The 19359-nt window shown below is 32.2% G+C and overlaps 1 protein-coding gene across 1 annotated transcript in view; it reads left to right on the top strand.

The window, feature by feature from the left end:
- The window catches only part of LOC107439258 (sodium- and chloride-dependent betaine transporter), a 65017-nt gene extending 45899 nt beyond the window's left edge, over positions 1-19118 (top strand). The window contains exons 8-12 of the mRNA XM_087160592.1: positions 3225-3365; positions 5514-5613; positions 8260-8360; positions 9799-9972; positions 16954-19118. Coding sequence (XP_087016718.1) covers positions 3225-3365; positions 5514-5613; positions 8260-8360; positions 9799-9972; positions 16954-17160 — 723 coding nt within the window. The 3' untranslated portion in view covers positions 17161-19118. The remainder of the gene's footprint in view (positions 1-3224; positions 3366-5513; positions 5614-8259; positions 8361-9798; positions 9973-16953) is intronic.
- Positions 19119-19359: the final 241 nt, after the last annotated feature.

Below are 19359 nucleotides of genomic sequence, written 5' to 3'. Positions count from 1 at the left end.
CAACCTCTTAAACTAAAAAAAAAACATATTTTATAAGTATTGAACTATATTTTATAAAATTACTTAACGCTGTTTTTCGAAACTCTGCATTATACTTGGTGCCTTATGCTTGGAACATGGTGATGATTTTAAACTACATATATAATCTTGCCATGAAGAAATATCTGGGCTTTAGAATAGAACAGACAAATAACTTGAATATTTTAAAAGCTATCAAACTCTTTTAGAAATTTATTTACATTTTTTCACCCAAATGAAAATTATCAAAACCACTGCCGTATTTTCAGATTTTGCTCATTTTTACGAGTCCAGGTAATGCAGCATTGGTCTTTAAATATTAAAAAATTGCACCATAAATGCTTTTTATTTTCTCAAAACTGTGGGTTATTAAGGTTTTGCGCCATTTTCAAAATAAGCGTAGTTGGTTTTAGATTTGCTGAACTTAACTTAACAGTCATGAGTAGCAGTTTTAAAAATAGTCTATTATTCGCGAAAAAGTATTATTTCACATTCTTCGAAAAACAGCTTCTTTTATTTCTTCAGAAATATCCTGAAAAAAATACCCTCAAATGTTTCTAAGAAGTTAATTCAATAATGCCCAGCCATAAAAAAATATAAATAAATAAATAATAAGAAAAGTCTAAGGGAGAAACTTTAGGTAGATGTTTGCACATAAAGTGGATATTTCTTTCTTTTACCTACCACTTTAGCTATAAATATGCACTCAGTCATCAATCGAACTTCGTCTTCAAATCCAAGTATGGGTATTTATATCATTAATGTTATGTGATTTGCAGAAAACAATTTAGAATAAATAGATTTTAATGGTGAATACAACTTGCGCCCAAACATTTTTTTAGACATAGCTAAAGTTACCTAACCCGGTCAAAGTAATCATTTGTCATCAAATGAAGTGATGCTTCATTTCATTAAAGCGTTGCCTTAAAAGATACGAGGACGTCATGCATTGAATAATGGTGCAATTTGGGTTGTATTTCATATAGCTTTATCATAGACAATTGTAATTCTTCATTATCTTCGTAAACATCTTATCTTCATCATAAGATATACTTTCGCATGTTGGTGATGTTTTAAAGCAAATTCCAGATAAGAGGTCAAAATATCTTGCTTTCACTTAAAGATAAATTTTAACGCAGCTGCTGTAACCAAATTCTATTCGGCTGTAGAATCTTAAATCATATATAAATTGGAATCCCGATTCTCTACTTCTAAAAATAAAGTTCATAATCAATAGTGAACGAGGCGCGATGGCTCAGGGGATTGAGCTTTCACCTTCGAACGAGGTGCCCGGGTTCGAATCCCAGTGGTGGCTGGAAGATACCAATTTCGCATCCAGCTTGCACCGACCACAGTGCTGACGTAAAATATTTTCAGTGGTAGACGGATCTCGGGTTAGAGTCCCCGTGCCGTCAGGCTACCCGTGGGAGGTTTTCGTGATTTTCCTCTCCATGTACCGCAAATGCGGGTTAGTTACAACAAAAACTCCTCCATGAAGTCAAATTTCTCCTAATACTTGATCCAGGAGTTCCCTTGTCTTCAGGATTGGGTTCAAAATGACAAGGCTAAGGCGTTGGACATTAGTAGTCGTAAACTCAAAAATTGGGTCGGCTGTCTAATGTTACGGTGGTTTAAAGACACAAACTACTACTTATCATTTTAACCAGTGATCGTTTTATTGTCGAATTAATTTACATACTTTAACTATTTAAAATACTTAAACAAGTAATGCTTTAATCAAATACAAATTTAAATAACAAATTAAATTAATTAAAAGGCTTTGATTAGTAACAAATAAACTAATTGGCATGGAGAGAACTTACCCATACTAATGTTCATAGTGGAAATTGGTGAACCTCTAATGACTCGGTTCTACTCTCTCGTTTGTTGTCTTTTTTTTTGATCTTTTATACTAAACTTTTTGCTCGATAAAACTATTACTAAATTCTGGAAAGGTCACATAAGAGATCAAACTTGGACTATAGACTTGTGATTAACCCTTTTCGACACGTTTTTCTTAACTTTAATCAAGAGTATTTATTTGCATTTGCTAAAAGGTTCTATGTACTAGTGGAAGTTTCCACAGTATTTTAAATCTAATCAATTATTTTGCAATTTACAATAAATCTATTTTAAATGTTTTATTGTGATTCTAAATTAAGTGACGATAAGCGTCACACTATCGACGGTTATAAAAAAATATATTTCTCGTAGATTCAGTGAAATTTTTAATAGAGAATCAGTCGAAGTCTCAAAATAGCTCGGAGTCAGACATTTCAACCCCCCCCCCACTTTGCAGTTTTGTTCAGTGATAGATATGTTTCTGTGAATGACCGAAATCAAAGGAATGTCGACTTTCATCGGTGAATGTCACATAGTCGCTTTGGTAAATGTTCGAAATATGTGCTAGGTTTATTAAAGTGTTTACATTGGTATACATTTTCCCGGTATGCCCTACATCGATGTTTTTTAAGGTCAAGTGCCACTGCCCATTATGCATTTAACCGGTATTCCGAACACTGATGTTTCTCCTAATCTATCCTCAGCGGATATTAAAATATCGAATGAATTAATATCAAATGGGATATAACAAATATTTCGGACATTCACCAATGTGGCTGTTGACATTCACCGGTGAAAGTCGACATTCTCTTGATTTCGGTCATTCACGGCAACATAGATAATAAAAAAATTGGTATTTTACCTATCCATCAGCTCCACACAATTGGGTATAATATAGCCTACGTCACAGGTTGTGTTGTTCCTACTAAATTTAACCCATGAACGGCATTTTCTGCGAGCCTAACTTCAAGCCACAAATAAACAAACGAAGTGTTCGATCGTTTAAATAGCTGCTCGCCAGATTTTATTGCATTATAAAGAAAAGTTATTGAAACTAAATAAACAACAACAACTAAAACAAATAACAACAACTACTAATAACAATAACTAAATAAACAACAACTAAATTCCATTCGTTTAGCATTGCGTCATATGTTGTTCCTACTAAATCGAAGTAGTTGTGTTTTTTTCATATTATACCCAATTATTGTGTTTTAAATTTTTAAAACTCGATCACTGCATGTAGAGATGAGAATATAAATGGCAACAAACGTGAAAAAAAGAAGCTCAAATAAGCGCGTGAAGTAAAAATAATTAGTTTTCAAAGAACAAAATGAATTTATTAATGATCATTTTTTTTCCAGATCAAACTAATGGCGACCTTGATTGGGGCATTGAAGGAAGCCTACACATATTACATAAAGCAAAGGTTCCAGGGTCATTCCTTGTTCTTGGCAGTCATTTGTGGTTTTTGCTTTGTCGTCTCCATACCTTACTTGACACAGGTCGAGATATTTTCCTTCCTTATAACTTTGTCATTATTAATGCGAATCTGAGAAAATAAACATTTTGTTTTATATTTGTTAAATATTTGTTCGTAAATTAAGTTTTTTTTTTAACATTTAATTTGTTAAGGAAGTTATCTCTAAAGACTCATTTTATAACTTAAAAAATATATCTGGAAATTTTAGGGTAAACTAACCAGTGAAGGAACACTTAAGCTTCGCTTGCCTTTTAAAAAATCATATTAATTTCAAAATTCGTAATTTTAGTTTAATGACAGTGTCAACATATTTGTTGCTAATTGCAAATTATGTAAAAAAATTGTAGAGAACTTACATAATATTGTTTTAAAGTTTTGGAGGTTCAAATAACAAGTAGTAAGGAGACCAAGTGAAGGAACAGCTCTTACCAGTGAATGAACACCCAGTAAAGGAACACTTAATTTTGGTTATTTTTTAATGCTCTTTATGAATTTATAAGCCATATAAATATTAAAAAAAGCCTATTCTTGAAATTATAACATACAAATACTTGGAAAATGTTAACTTTCTTTTGTAATCATGAATTGAAAATTAAAGTGTCAACATATTAACACATACTGCTCATTCACTGGGAAATCTATGCCCAGTAAAGGAACATGAATGCTCCCTCACTGGTTAGAAGTTGTTTTTCGTATTTTTAACAAACTTTTGATGCGGAACATCACTTAAGGTACAAGAAAATTAAAGTTTATCTTTTATTTTCATTTACTTAGAGAAAAAAAACCAGTAAAGGAACACTTGTTCCTTCACTGGTTTTTCATGGTTTGGTGATCCAGTGAATAAACAACCCCTTTATCTCAGGACTTAATTATGCTATGATGCTTAAAAAAAATAAAACGTAACTTCAATAACTATATTTTGAATTGTCTTTTCCACAGTGAAAAAAATAAAACTATTACATGCAATTAATTCCACTTCAAACATATAAATACAAACACTCACCTTTTAATTTTTTCAAAGAAACAAGGTGTTGCAGAGATAATAACTAATTCAAAATTTTTTCCATAGAAGTCTATTTGACCAGGTAATCCAAAACATTGCTAGATGACTTCCTATTGTTTGGCAGTAAGCTATTGTTACCGATCTATCTAAAGAAAGACTTTCAAATTCTTATTTTTAATCAATATATATGAAATGTTCCTTCACTGGATAGTGTTCGTTCACTGGTTGGTTTACCCTACGTACTTATTAATTCGAATAATATAAATTAGGAGCCTTCAACATGTGGCCCACAAAAATATCAGATTCAGTAAAAATATTTTGAAAAAAAAATTACTGTTATTTCAGACTATCCCAGGGAATTTAAGCGTCATGGCTGATACTTCGAAAGAAAGATTGACAGGTTAATGTATTTGAAGATGAGTTAAGACTGGAAGGAAAAATACACAATTAAGTTTCGCATCAACATATTCAGCTTTACTTTAAAGCAGTTTTCACAAAGATTCGCTTTTAGGCTCTCTGCTTGGATGCATATTAAATGAAAGTAAAACAAGGACATACATCATTGTACGTTGTTAAAATCCGATGCGTGTAAAAATATTAACATGATGGTTTTACTTTGGATTATCCATCAAGAAAACTTTACGTCTTTTTCATACTTTGAACGCGTTTTAGATCCAAGAATCACATCGAATCATAATTTTTATTCAGATAATCGCTGTCCGAACATGGTAACTTCTCGCGGCCGTGTAAGATGTGGCTACTGCAATTAATATTGAAGAGCTGAGTTGTGGCTGCATCGTAAATCATTCGGATAAGTTTACCCTATGAAGTGTTGTATTGCCACTGACTTAACATTAAAAAAAATTTAATTTTGAATGCAACGAAAATAATGTTAAAAATTAAAATTATTTTAAATTGTGTACTGTGAAATAAAACAGTTTAAGGATGCTGATTTCAATCACAAAAAAAAACAAATTAATAACCCTTTTTTTAAAGATAAATCTGCTTTTTTCCCTCTTTTTTGACTTACATTATAATACTCTGTAGTATATACTGAGTAGTTGGCAAAGTATACATATTATTAACAAATATGCATACTTTGCCAACTACTAAATTTTTTTTTCCAAATAAATTTTGCTCATTCTAGTAAATTTCTTTATCTTTTAGGCGGGAATTTATTTCTTCCAGATAACAGATCATTACGTAGCGGTCGTTGCCACAATAGTCGTAGCGATCTTTGAAATCAGTACTCTAAGTTGGATTTATGGTAATTGAAAAAAGTCTTTATACTATAGATTGTGATACACCTATTGATTTCACTTTAGTATGTATCATGTTAATTTGAGTTAAAATTAGAAAACACATAGTTAAAGTTAAATTTAATTATTAAAATATTCTTGATTACAATTTGACATAACATTAAGTAATACAAAGGGGGAAAGAATCTAGGATTCACTCACCAGGTGTGTCATCTCGAAACCAGGTCACCTTTTCTCAGCTATGCAAACTTTCTACTGATTCCTAAATTGTTGCAACCCCTACAGCAAGAGGAAACTTTGCCAAACTCACCCTTTGGCTCACTTTATCGATGTTTTTGGCGCACTTACTATTTTGGGACTCCTTGCTCTGCATCAATTGTCGCAGTAATTGATATCTAATTTTTAATTTAAACTCATAGTCCGGGACACCCTGTGTAGTAAATGGTGACTGGTGCACGTTAAGTCTGTCAGTTCACAAAGTCTTCCATGTTCCCATAACATATTATACCTCTGAGGGTACTGGATTGGAGATTGAGCGTTCTCTGGTTCAGGTCAAAATTACGATCTGTGGATGAATGGATGTAGGAATGGATCCATCCTACGGGTGTGACGTATAGGTGTGGCGGAAGTCGAATTCTTGGCTATAGATGGTTCCCCTGGAAAACACGAACAATCGCTCCCTCTCTGCCTTATTAGCAGACGCCAAGAACAACAACAGTTTAGACTTATAGTATTGAACAATAACTTAGATCGTCTGAATATAGACAGACGAATAGCAATTATTGTTGAATCCCCTAAATTAAAATATTGTAATAACTTTATGGGCAAACAAATTTAATGTTTAACATTTACCAATTAATATCCAAAGCTCCTTTTTAAGGATAAACTTTTTTATAGAATAAAATTTGATCTTTAAGAAAAGCAGATGACTAGCAGGGTTGCCAGACTCTGAAAATAAATAATACTACGACTTCATCCGAAAAAATACTACAAAATATTACATGTCTTAAGCGCTATCTACAGGACTTTTTTGAAAGCTTATGCAGACGAAAACTGAGACAGACGATTATTATTATTATTAACATTATTTATATCGTCTGGCTAAAGTTTTTTAGAATTATATTTAAATTTATTTTAGTTGAGGATAAAATAATATTATAATTGAAAAACAATTATCCTTTAACAATTATCCTTTTGTGCAATTATACTTCAGATATACGTGTAGTAACTAATATTTTTATCAGCAACTTTGTCTTTTGAAGAATAAACAAAGAGTTGTGTGTATCATAATAATGTCTTTTGTGTATCATAAATGATTTATTTCAAAGTTGTATAAAATTGAACCTAAATGAAAATATAAAATTTCATATTTTGTTTCACATCCTACATAGAAAAGAAACGTAAAATCTACTTAATCAAAGTGCATAAGAAACAATTTATATTATAGTTTACTAGTATAAACGAACTTTTACTTTTCACAATAATCACTAGATACAGTGACTAATAAAAAATAAACTGTTGGATTATTTCAAAAATTGTTTTTTACTTCAAAACTAGAGTGAAACTTTTCGTTGTTTTAGGAAATGAAAATAAAATAAATAAATAAAAATAAAATAAAAATACCACATTTTTAAAAAAATACTACGAAAAATACCATACCCCTTTTTTGTGAAAATATACTACCCTAGTATTAAAAATACTACGTCTGGCTTGACTAGCTTTTCTTTTAACATTTGCTTGACAAACTAATATGAAAACACTTTTATTCTAAGAATCGTTCTTTTTAGCAGCAAATGTTTTGTCAGATGGCAAAATTGTAACCACAATTTGAAAGAACATGCTTTTAGAAATGATTTCATTTTAACCATGAAAAATTCCGAGCGACCAAAATGAGGAAGTAAATAACTTCTTTTTAACTTTAATACTGCTAGCAATTTTTGAAATCAGTCGCTACTTTCGCAATATTTATATTAGAATGCTTCTTTGATTATAGAGGTATCGAAAGTGGAAATCAGCTTTGAATTTCTTATGCTCATGTTAGTCGATGCAATACAAATTTCGCATGGATAAAAAAAGACACCATTTCTAAAAGCATCAAACATCACAATTTAAAAGCATCAAGCATCAATCATCACAATTTTTGCCAATGAAAGAATAATTGCTTAGATGGAGTTAGTATGGAAGTGCCTCCATAAATTTGTTCAAACCCTTCTATTCCAGCCGTGAGGGCTCAGGAGATAGAGTGTTCGCCTTTCAATGAGGTGAACCGGGTTCGAATCCCAGCGATGATGGGTCGATACAAATTTCGCATACGGCTTGTACCGACCACAGTGCTGACGTTAAATATTCTCAGTGGTAGACGGATCATGGGTTAGAGTTCCCTTGCCGTCTGGCTTACCGTGGGAGGTTCTCATGGTCTTCCTCTCCGTGTACGCAATAGCGAGTTAGTTCCATCAAAAGCAATCCACGAAGGCATATTTCTCCTAATACTTGTCTTCTGGATTGTGTTCAAAATGACAAGGCTACGGAGTTGAACATTAGTAGTCGTAAACCCAAAATTGGGTAGGCTGTTCAACGACTAACAATAAAATAATGTCGAAGATCATGCAGTTTCAACAGAAATGATTTTTAAAAAAAACTTGTATTCATTGTAGGAGCAAAGAACTTGGCCAACTGCATACAACAGATGACTGGAAAAACAGCTTCCTATTTTTACCAGTTTGCTTGGATTATACTGACACCTGTTACTATTTTGGTAAGGAGTATTCTTGCACTAGAAAACGCTTTCTTGATTTTTTTATAATGCGGAACGTTTGGAGATAAATATCACGAGAGTACAATTCTTATTTTTAATTTGATTAAGATTTTTTTAATTGATCTTAGATATTTTCGTGGCGCTAATTTCAATTTTGTAATCATTTTTTCCCTTCAAACTGTAGTTTTATGCAATTTATTATTTTGTCATAACCAGGATTTTTTCAAATTCACTCAAATGAATACAAAGTGTCCCAACTTCTCTGCTACGTAGGGAATGGTTGGAAGAATGCATTTCTGTTTATGATACGATACGTTAATGTTTGTATGTTTTTTTGTCTAAAATATTATTTTCAAGGGGTCAGAAAAGTGTATATGCAGGCATGCACTAAGCATTAGCCACCTCAAAGGCGATGCGATGGCGAATAAAATTGTGTTTTGGCGAAAGTATTAGCGAATGATTTTTTTCCACTGGAAAGAAAAATTTATATTAGCTCGATCCTCAAAATTAAGTCAAAAAGAATTTTTCTAAACAAATCAGTATTTTTTATTCGATTACAGTAATTTTCGGTAGATGAGCGGCATTACCAACTAGAATTGGGTCCAAATAATATACGCCTGAAACTAACTACCGTAAAATAGTTTTCTATGGGAAAAAATTAATCATAAAAAAATTATTAAGATTTAGAAGATTTTTGAAAATTGGCGAATGCTGAAATTGGAGATTCGGCAAAATTTTTGAAAATTGGCGAATGGGGTTAATTTACTGGCTAATAATTTGAAATCCTTAGAAACACAACCTCAGCTTCTGCTTGTAGTCCAATCACGTATTGTCTATTAATTATATTTGTATACAACAGGGTATAATTAAAAATGAACATAACTGTTTAATAAAAAAGAATTTATTGATAAAATTTACAGAGCGTGTAGAAGGAACTGCAAAATTTTGTATACAAGCTTCACAGATTTACTATGTGAATTCCTTTGGTGACACGGACAACATCCAGGCTGTAGTCCATTTCACGTCATACATTCTGAAACTTTTGTGCCGTCACCAACGTTACAAATTTCGTTCTTTGAGTTCTTTAATTGTTTAAACATCGTTCTTTCTTCAAACATCCTATGCCATCTGCGCATGTTGTTCCCATATGGAGATTCATGATTGTAACGCTGACGAAATCTACTCTGCACTGTGATGACAGAATGACAATGTTAAATTCTAACACACAGAATGCTTTCTGCACGGAATACGCCATTTTCACTCATGAACTTACGCATGTGCAGGATTCCGCTTCACTGCTCCAACTATATTCTATGTTAATCCTATCGATAAATTATTTTTCATTAAATAGCTATAGCTGTATGTAATAGCTATATTCATTTTGAATTACCCTATATTTTTGAGATATTAGAAATGCTAACGAATGTTTTCCGTGCAGGCCACCGTGTTCTACAGTGCAAGCGATATTGGTGGAACTGTTGTGAAGAGAGGGTACACGTACCCCAACTGGGCTCACGTGATGGGATGGATGCTCTTCTCTCTCACACTTTGCTGGATACCCTTCTTAGCCATTGCAGCCTACCGAAAAGCCCCCGCATCTCACTTCATAAGTGTAAGTTCAAGCTTCACTTACTCCGTGTAAGGTGTTCTCCAATCACCTTCCTTAAGTTATGTTTTTAAAATCGTGGCCAGAAATGCAGATGATTAAATGTACTCATTCAAAATCTCAAACTAATATTTAAGAGGATAGAACATATTTAAAAAATGTAACAGTATGGTAAACCACTATCGAAGATACAGGAGTATTAAAAAAAATTAAAACCAATTTGATCGCCAAATGAAACTTGAAGGTGTTAAAACACTCCCCTCACACATCTTTTCTGTCTGTTTCGGTAATTAAACATGTTTTAATGTTTCCTTACTTTTCTCATTCGTGATTCTTTAGGCTTTAAAAATGTCTCTGGTTGTTTCTTTTTCAAAAAAATATTAATTTCGCCCTCTCATACGGCACATATTTTTTTATTGCCTGTCTCATTAGTTAATCTCGACAACAAAGGTAGATAGAGAAATGAAAACAAATGCTACGTTTTTTATGATAGCTGTAATTTTATACAGAAATTTTGACACAAATTGTTTAGTTGCAAAAGTTGCCAATAGATGACGCTACAAAAACCTTGTGTTCTATGGATAGTTGACGGTGTAAAGCAAAGCACAGCTGGAGCTAGCAGTTAATATTTGTCGTAAGACTTCAAGGTCACTATACTTTCGATTGAATTTTACGTCTGAGTTTGAAAAAGCGGGCTATCCAATATTATTATACTTGTAGTACTTACATTATCCGCGTTCTTTTAATTTAAATTTCAACGAAGCGTATAACAAATGAATTTGGAAAACTCCACAAGTACGCTATGATTCTATCCAAAATATAACAAACAGCGATATTGTACACTAATATAACCAAATAAAGGATAACACTCAAAGCATGGGAAACCTTACAATTTATGTATGTTGTGATATTAATTTTCTTAAATACTTTTAAGCCCTCCCCCCCCCCACCTGCTAGAATTTATAAATTACAGAAAACTCTTATGAATGGTAAAATTACGCGTATATTTAAACTTAAATCAAAATAATAAAAAGTTCTTAGAATATTAAGTCTGTTCACACATCACCTCGTAAGCATAACAAAAAATGAAGAATACGCCGGAAGTTTTCCACATTTCTTTCGGTTTTAAGATTATTGTTTACATTCAGTCAATCATCCATTGAACGTCGATATCACAGTCCTATTATAGTCCTACGGCATTTTGTATTCTTTACAAGAACTCTGAACTGCGCCATCTGTTAATAAACTTTGTAACTAAAACTGGAAATTTATGCATCAAATTTTTACAGTTTTCACAATAAACATATAGTATTTATTCCATTCTCTTATCAGTCCATCATTACGATATTTTTAATTTTATAATTAGTCAATCCTCCACAAGGCATTATGTTATATATGAATATAGACGATATAAAAAAATGCCCATTCCAAACACAAAAATTTATATATAAGAAGCAAGAGAGGAAATAAGAAAAGATTTTTTTTTTAAATAATAATAATAATTTAAAAATATATAATTTTTGACTTATTATTGATCAGCTATCAAATTTTAAAAGAATTAAAAGTTAGCATTATAATTGCATCCAGCTACAACCAGTAGAAAAATCTCGAAAAAAGAGAACGGGGCGTTAAAAACCCCTGGATTGCAAGTTAACAAGCGGGAAAAGTTTTTTGAATATTCTATGCTTTCGCAAGAACTAAAGTGATAAACAAGTTAATTAACATTTCAAAATTCATTATACAATAGATGCCGAGCCTCAAGTCTTTGCCCTTCCCACATGTGAAATATGAATAAGTGGTAACGTATCACCTATTAAAGTTGTTGTTGTTGTCATAGGCCATTGAGGGTGCGGTTGCTCTTGTTTTCCAGTGGCGCCATCTCTGGTCTATAATTCGACTTCTGTCACACCCGAATATGCTACTAATAATATCCTACTTGTAAACTGTGGAGACTGCATTTCCAAGATGTCTTCACCACAAATATCGATGAATATACCGGCCAAGACCCGAATTTAAATATCGCGATATTTTTCTTAATTAGCTAATTATTTTTTCATAGGCAAATTTCCGTTGCCCGAATAAAATGTATCAATGCTCGCAATTTTGAAATAGCTCGCAATCATTATACAATAGTCGCGATTTTATTTTTGTGATATGTTATGATATCTATAATGATTGCGATTTTGAGAATATTTGATACCCATTTATATTATCGGTAGCCAGTGATTTATGTAGTAAAACGAAATCTGGCGTTGTTAACAAATTTTCCTTTCTAGTTCCTATAAGCAATGAGTACCATTAATAAGAAATCTTATTTAGTTTCATTTAGCCTCTCTTTACAGTTTAGCTTCCCAATCAAATGATTTTATATAATGTGTTTACTTTAATTACTTATCAAAATCATTACAAATTAAATCTATTAAACCAAAATAAAACTGTAAATTGGAACATTTTAGTAGAGTTATTTACTATATATCTGATTACCAACCTTTGGTAGTTCTGCGTAAAATTTCATTTTTATATTTTCCAATTTATATGTTTTTATTTAAATAATCTATCTATATTATATAAAACGCTAATACGTACGTACGTATGTATGTATCAATAAAACCGATGATATTTCTTTTCTCGCGCTGGCAACAGTTTTCATTTTTAATTGATTGGATTCGGCGCGCAAGAGCACGTAGTGAGCAACCAGATAACATTAACCAGAGTGAGCATTATCAGGTTGTTCAATTCAGATTCATGCTCTAAAAACATGACAATATTTAATTTAAACTCAATTAGGAATTAATTAATTAATTGAAGTGAGAATGCTTTAAAAGGCCGCTGTTGAATTGATATTTTTCTACTGGGAGCTACCTAGACGTCTAAAAAACGTTTAAGTGTTTGTATTGAATGCATTGAATTTTTTTTATATTTCGCGTTTATTTATGCATTGAATTTTCACGCTTTGAAATGCAGAATATTAGTGAGGCAATATTTGATAATTTATTCTGCTAATATGTTTCTTATTTAGCTAATGTTTTGATTTTTTCACCATGTACAATCTAAATAGCTAATATAGTTTTTTAAAAGCCAATAAGAACATTGGTAGAATTCTTCTACATAAGTACAATACTGTGTCTTTGATGATAAAATACTATGTCTTTGATGATAATATATTATGTCTTTGTGCTAGAACATTGTGTTCATTGGCGAGCGAGCGCAGCGAGCCATGGTTCACGGCGTGAACCACATAGGATTGCGTAGCAATTCTCGGGGGTTGGCGAGCGTTAGCGAGCAGGGGGCGGAGCCTCCTAGTGAGTTTGAATTTTGATTACCAAACTCACATGAATACATATATTTTACGGTCTATGTGAATAGTCGGTTATTATTAATAGTAAACGGTCAATATTTATAATAACCAAATAAGCTTATTACAGTGAACGATTTATGCTCATTTATCACATTAACAGATTATTATTAATAATAACCCAATAAGTTTGGTCAATGTCATTCTTTCGCGTTTTTATTAGGGATAATTCCGTATCGTGATCTGCCACGCCAACTACAATCGCCAAGGCTCCAAATTGATTTTACACTGGAAAAATTTAAGGGGAAAAAAAATTGCAGATGTTTGCCAAGGGGTGGCTACGAGTTATATCCTTCAAGTTGGTCCCTTTCAGCGATGTTTGGTTTTTTTTTTTAGGTTTCTCGACGGCTGCTGCCCAGAACTTGCCACGACTTGACGATAATTCTGCCACAGATCACGATACGGAAATCTCCCCTTTTCATTTCTTACTTAGACCAAAAGAAGTTGTTATTATTTATTTTGACCGATTAGTATTAATAAGAACCGGATTTATCACTTTAACTGTAACACATATACAGAGAGGCACACCCATGTCCCAATGCTGTTATAAACCGTTTCATCACATTGACTTCATTGGTTACTATTAATAATAACCGGTAAAAGTGAATAATTTACGATATTTCTCACTTTAACAAAAAGAGGCTGTTATTATTACAATTTAGTCTTAATGATATAACCGGAACATTTAACCGTAACATTTATATAATTCAATTTTTATTTTATTACCGCACGGGGAAAATCATAAAGATAAAAAGATGTCAGGTATATGTGTTACATGGATATAAAAAAAAAGTATAGAGGAAAAAAAAAAGAAATTGGAAGGCCTATTAAAAAATAAATAAAAAGTCTAACATCAGCCCGTAATCAAATTTATATGTTTTCATTCGCTTTTATTGCTTTTAGATTGCCTCCTATTGTTGTTAATCATTTCAACTCTTGCGCAATCGTACGATATTCAGAAAACACCTTTTCCGGGTTAGAAGGCACCTCTGATGACGACTAATCCTTTTCTGTTCTTTACATGTGCATTCGTTTTTCTCTTGTGAATTGGGCTTATTTTATTTCGTTTTTTTTTTTCTTACTTGGATGCTCCGTTCCTACTCGCTAACAACCCTCGAGATTGTTGACGCAGTTCCTTTCAGATATTAAATACCCTATACCAGGGATGGCGAACCAATGGCACGAGACACAATATTTTGGGCACGCCGCCGATCACAATTGATATTACACAAATGTTATTACACTATGAAGCATATGTAACAGCTAAATTAAAATTAAAAAAATAAACGAAATAATAAACAATTATTAATAAAAAAATTAACTATTAATGCTAAATAAACAATTAATAACCATAAAAAACAAGCTAACAATAAATAACTAGCAAAGAAAAATAACAGTCCTGCTTAAACTAACACCTTACAACCTAATATAAGTTATTTGTCATCTAATCTGCAACAACAGAAGTCACACTGATGTTACTTTATGTTGTTTTAAGACATGGCAAAATGCATTTTTTTTCAATGTAAATAACGAGTTTTGAGTTGATAGTATTTAGTATTATTATTTTCCCAATAATCACGAAGTCAAATTTATTTGACGGCACGTCTGTGACCTCATTAAACAATTTTTTAGTAACATTGGCACGTTGGTGTATAAAGGTTCGCCACCCCTGCCCTATACCTTCGCTACAGTGTGACTCAATACGAATACTGTAAAATCTTGCACCGAGGGACCAATATTGATATGCCTAAATTTTTTTAATATTGGTTCTACAAAACCGTGGTGGCTCAGGGGATAGAACGTTCGCCTTCCAATAAGGTGAACCGGGTTCGAATCTTGGCGATGGCTGGTCGATTTGAATTCCACACCTGGCTTGCACTGATCACAGTGTTCCCTTAAAAATATCCTCAGTGCTAGACGGATTATGAGTTAGAGTCCCCTTGCTGTCGGGCTAACCGTGTGAGGTTTTCCTCTCCATGTTACTCAAATGCGGGTTAGTTCCACCAAAAAGTTCACCACGTAGATAAATTTCTCCCCATACTTGATCCAGGAGCTCCCTTGCCTTCCGGATTGGGTTCAAACTTACAAGGCTATGGAGCAGAACATAATATATATATATATATATATATATATATATATATATATATATATATATATATATATATATATATATATATATATATATGTAATACATATATATATATATATATATATATATATATATATATATATATATATATATATATATATATATATATATATATATATATATATATATATATATATATGTAATACAAAAAGTAAATACTTTTGTATTAATAAAAGAATTAAATCTCTTTCGTTTTCATAAAATGTCTTTGTTAAAGAATAAGCGTAGAGAGATTCTATTTTAGGAATTCAAGGCTGAAAACATACCATTGAAATATAAATAGATTTATATTTCAAGGGAAGAGTTATTTTTAGAATCGTTCCCTTTTTCAATACCATATAAGGAAGCAGAAATGATTTTCCTTAATGCGTAAGGTTACAAGGAATGTACGAATGTGCCTTTTTACCTCTAATCTGTGTTGGTATAAAACGTAAGAGCGCATAGTTTTGCGTGTCCTTTTCATAATGATGTGATCCAAATAAGCTGTGCCGGAATTGTCCGGAGTCTTGTCCACTCCCCCTCCCGTAGGGAGTGTGGACGTCAACTGTCAGCAATACCAGCCAACATTTAATAAACCTGTTTAGAACGTCTGATGGCTTATGACTGCAATTATTTCAAGCTAAATACAACACTGATAACAGGGTTGGAGCCCTGTTATTACATATATATAATAATTTACATACACCAGTTTGAGATGTAATTCTAAAAGTCGTAAACACAAAAAATGAGTTAACTGTTCAACGGCGGTTATAAAATAAAACATAGTTCCTAGAAAAGGCCTATATAGAGCCAATATAAGTCCTATATTGGCTGAATAATGAATATAAAATATCGGGTGAACCGGACAATTCTATATCGGGTCAATATCAGAAAAATAATGGCCCTTATTGAGTCGAGATTCGTGAATATTGGTTCAATAAGAGCCCCAAGTTATTTTGCTGCTTGGGTACTCGCTTCCCTCGTTCTTTTCCACTAAGTCTTGTTTAATAACCAGCTTTTGTATCTAATATTTTTAATACTTTGGTTTCGTTAAATTTCAACCTTCGAACTCTGCTTTTTATTCCTCACCGATTTTTGGTTATGTTTTCTCAGTTCTTTTCTATTTCCTTTGCTAGCTTTCTTCACCTCTCCCAACCTATATTTTACTTAATAACCGTCGTTCAACAGCAGATTACGACTGCTAATGTTCAACTCCGTAGCACTAAAATTTTGAACACACGACGATATGGCGCTCGTGCTTGCCCACGGACTCGGTAGGGCATCTAGCTTGATATATGAAATCTACACGAGCCCGAACTATTAAGTAGCTCGGAGAGATCACTCCTAGATAAAAGTTGAAAGATTTACGTCACCTTAGAAAGCAATTTCTTTTTGTAGTTTAATTTAGTTTAGTCGCTGGGCTATATTAGAATTAAAACACACACATAGTCCAGCTTAATATATTAACATTGATTTGTGTGACTAATTATATTTTTCATTGCAGAGGTTCATGTCTACAATTCAGCCAAACATTCGTAGCCAGTCAGGATTTTGGGAGCCAAAACCCGTCATCATACTCAACGGTTCAACGGTTACATCTTCAGAGTTTCCAGACTACAAGTTGCCCGAGCTACCATCTGTTCAGAACGCTGTGCAAAATTACGTGGAAAAACATTCCATTCTTCATAATAAAGCAGAGACTAATTTTTAAAGAAAATTATTTAAAAGTATATACACGGTATTCCGTAATGACCGCTTTTAATATGTATTTTTCGAATCTTTGTACAAAACATTCGGAATTATGCTCATTTAGAGATTACAATTAAGTGAGAATAAAAAATATTTCCATGATCAATCAATATTGAATGGTCTCAGCAGATGTCAATACACTTGCCTGCCTTCTGAAAATTCATCAATGATTGCTAGTAACAACCAATAGGAATAAATTTCTATTGGAATACGAATAAGAGTCATCTAATAGGAATGGTGTTAGCAACCAGTTGCCATTCACAACTATAAAATAACTGTATCGGATTGAATTTATTAGTCAAGTGAACAATGGGATACCTGCAAGTGACGTCCTGATTGGTTGTTGAAACGTGGCATTTGTTTACGTCAGCAACTGTTCTTTCCATTCTATTTCGAGTAAGCCAAAGCTTTCAAGTATCAATTCTCTTGAGTGATACATTATGACTTCTTTCACAAAGATTCTTTCTCAAATATATAAATTCTTTCACTATATATTTACACAAAGACTTAACACAAAGACAGGCACGAAGCCATATGGAACATAAATAAGCTAATTATACATCGAAGTTGCCAGGTACACAAAACAAAAATATATCACAGTTACAATAAAATACATAAACAAATAATAAATCTAAATTAAGTAAAGGATGTAAACGAGAAAGAATTATATTTCAAGAAGTTCTATGCGTGATACGGCACCGTATTTAATTAATTTCACGTTATTTAGCATTCTAACTTATGTGGAGAAACTTAGTTCAACTTTAACACGCCATTTTGTTTAGAAAAGATCAGCTGGTGCTGACGTCGTAGGTCACATGTGTGGGTATCTGTAATCATCTTCGTCTTGAAGTGTGAGTGCAAATTTTTGCAAATGCAAATTTTAGTGAAGTGCAAATTTTTAAGGAGAAATATATATTTATGGAAAATATTAATTTATATGTGCAACGAAAATTTCTTTTTTTTTTTTTGCCTTTTTTTTAAGATATATTTCTTTTATTTGGTTCTCCATCAATGAAATACATTTACCTGCGAAAAATTCGCCAATCAGGCTCTTATAGACAGGAATAATTAAATTTTTCGTTAGCAGCCAGTGACCGGTAGACTTTAATAACTTAGTCACTTTTTCCTCAAATCTAATGAGTCCGGTGACCAATAGCGATAGGTTCTATTCACTTAATAGCCACTTTTGATTTTTTTTGTTTTTTTTTTTGCTTAAATTAAATTATATATATTTTTTTTATAAAAAAGTCCATACTAGAAATTATCCAAGCCTATAAAAAGATTTTAAACTAGAAATAACTTAACATCAAGGAAAATAACGTTTTAAATAAAAATAAAAACAATATAGGATTTATGTGGATAATATCATAACTAAGTCAATAAAAGCTTTTAAAAGCTAATTATTTCATAAAATGCGTGGTTATTTTAGTTTTTTTTTAAATTTAATAGTTACTTAGAATAGTCAAGATCAATTTTAAATGTAAGATAGAAGAATATATTCACATACTTTTGAGATTCGGACTCATAAAATTACTTTGTGTTATTTCTGTCTGACTTCCTGTTAATTGTATATTTCTTTTATTGTTCTCAAAATGGGTTGATCTTAGTTTAAAAAATCATTTTTGCTCTTACTCGGTGAAATAACGCCTAATGCGCTTAGTTTTCTCATTTTTACAACGATTCTAAAAATGCACGTTAAGAGCGATCGTAGCAAAACACCCTGTAGACTCTTTTACTTCAATGCAATTTGTCACCTATGAGATTTCGCCTAACTATATCATTTTATACATACTGTTCCATTCATAACATACTATGTAATCATAGCGTAGATATGTGATGTTTAATTATGTTTGTATATGTGCCATACGTTTTTATACATGTTTATGAAGGAATATGATTATAATAAAAAATTCAATCATACGACGAATCATTATTTTATTTATTTCAGTGCTTAAAAATGTGATTAACCTTTTGTAATACTTTTCAAATTGACATATTTTTTAGGCGGGAAATGACGATGATCTGGGGGGGGGGGGAATTAAATGTACTCTAGACCAGTGTTTCCCAACGTGGGGCCCACGCCCCACCGGGGGGCAATTTGATTGTGAAGGGGGGCAATTCAAAAATGGACTCGACATGAGTTTCAACCTTTTGCTCTGGG

This window comes from Parasteatoda tepidariorum, chromosome 4, assembly GCF_982258835.1.
Source record: "Parasteatoda tepidariorum strain Cologne lab strain chromosome 4, Ptep-v5.0, whole genome shotgun sequence".
NCBI lineage: Eukaryota > Metazoa > Arthropoda > Arachnida > Araneae > Theridiidae > Parasteatoda > Parasteatoda tepidariorum.
Note: the sequence above shows the minus strand (reverse complement) of the source record. Positions and strands in the feature narration are given on the sequence as shown.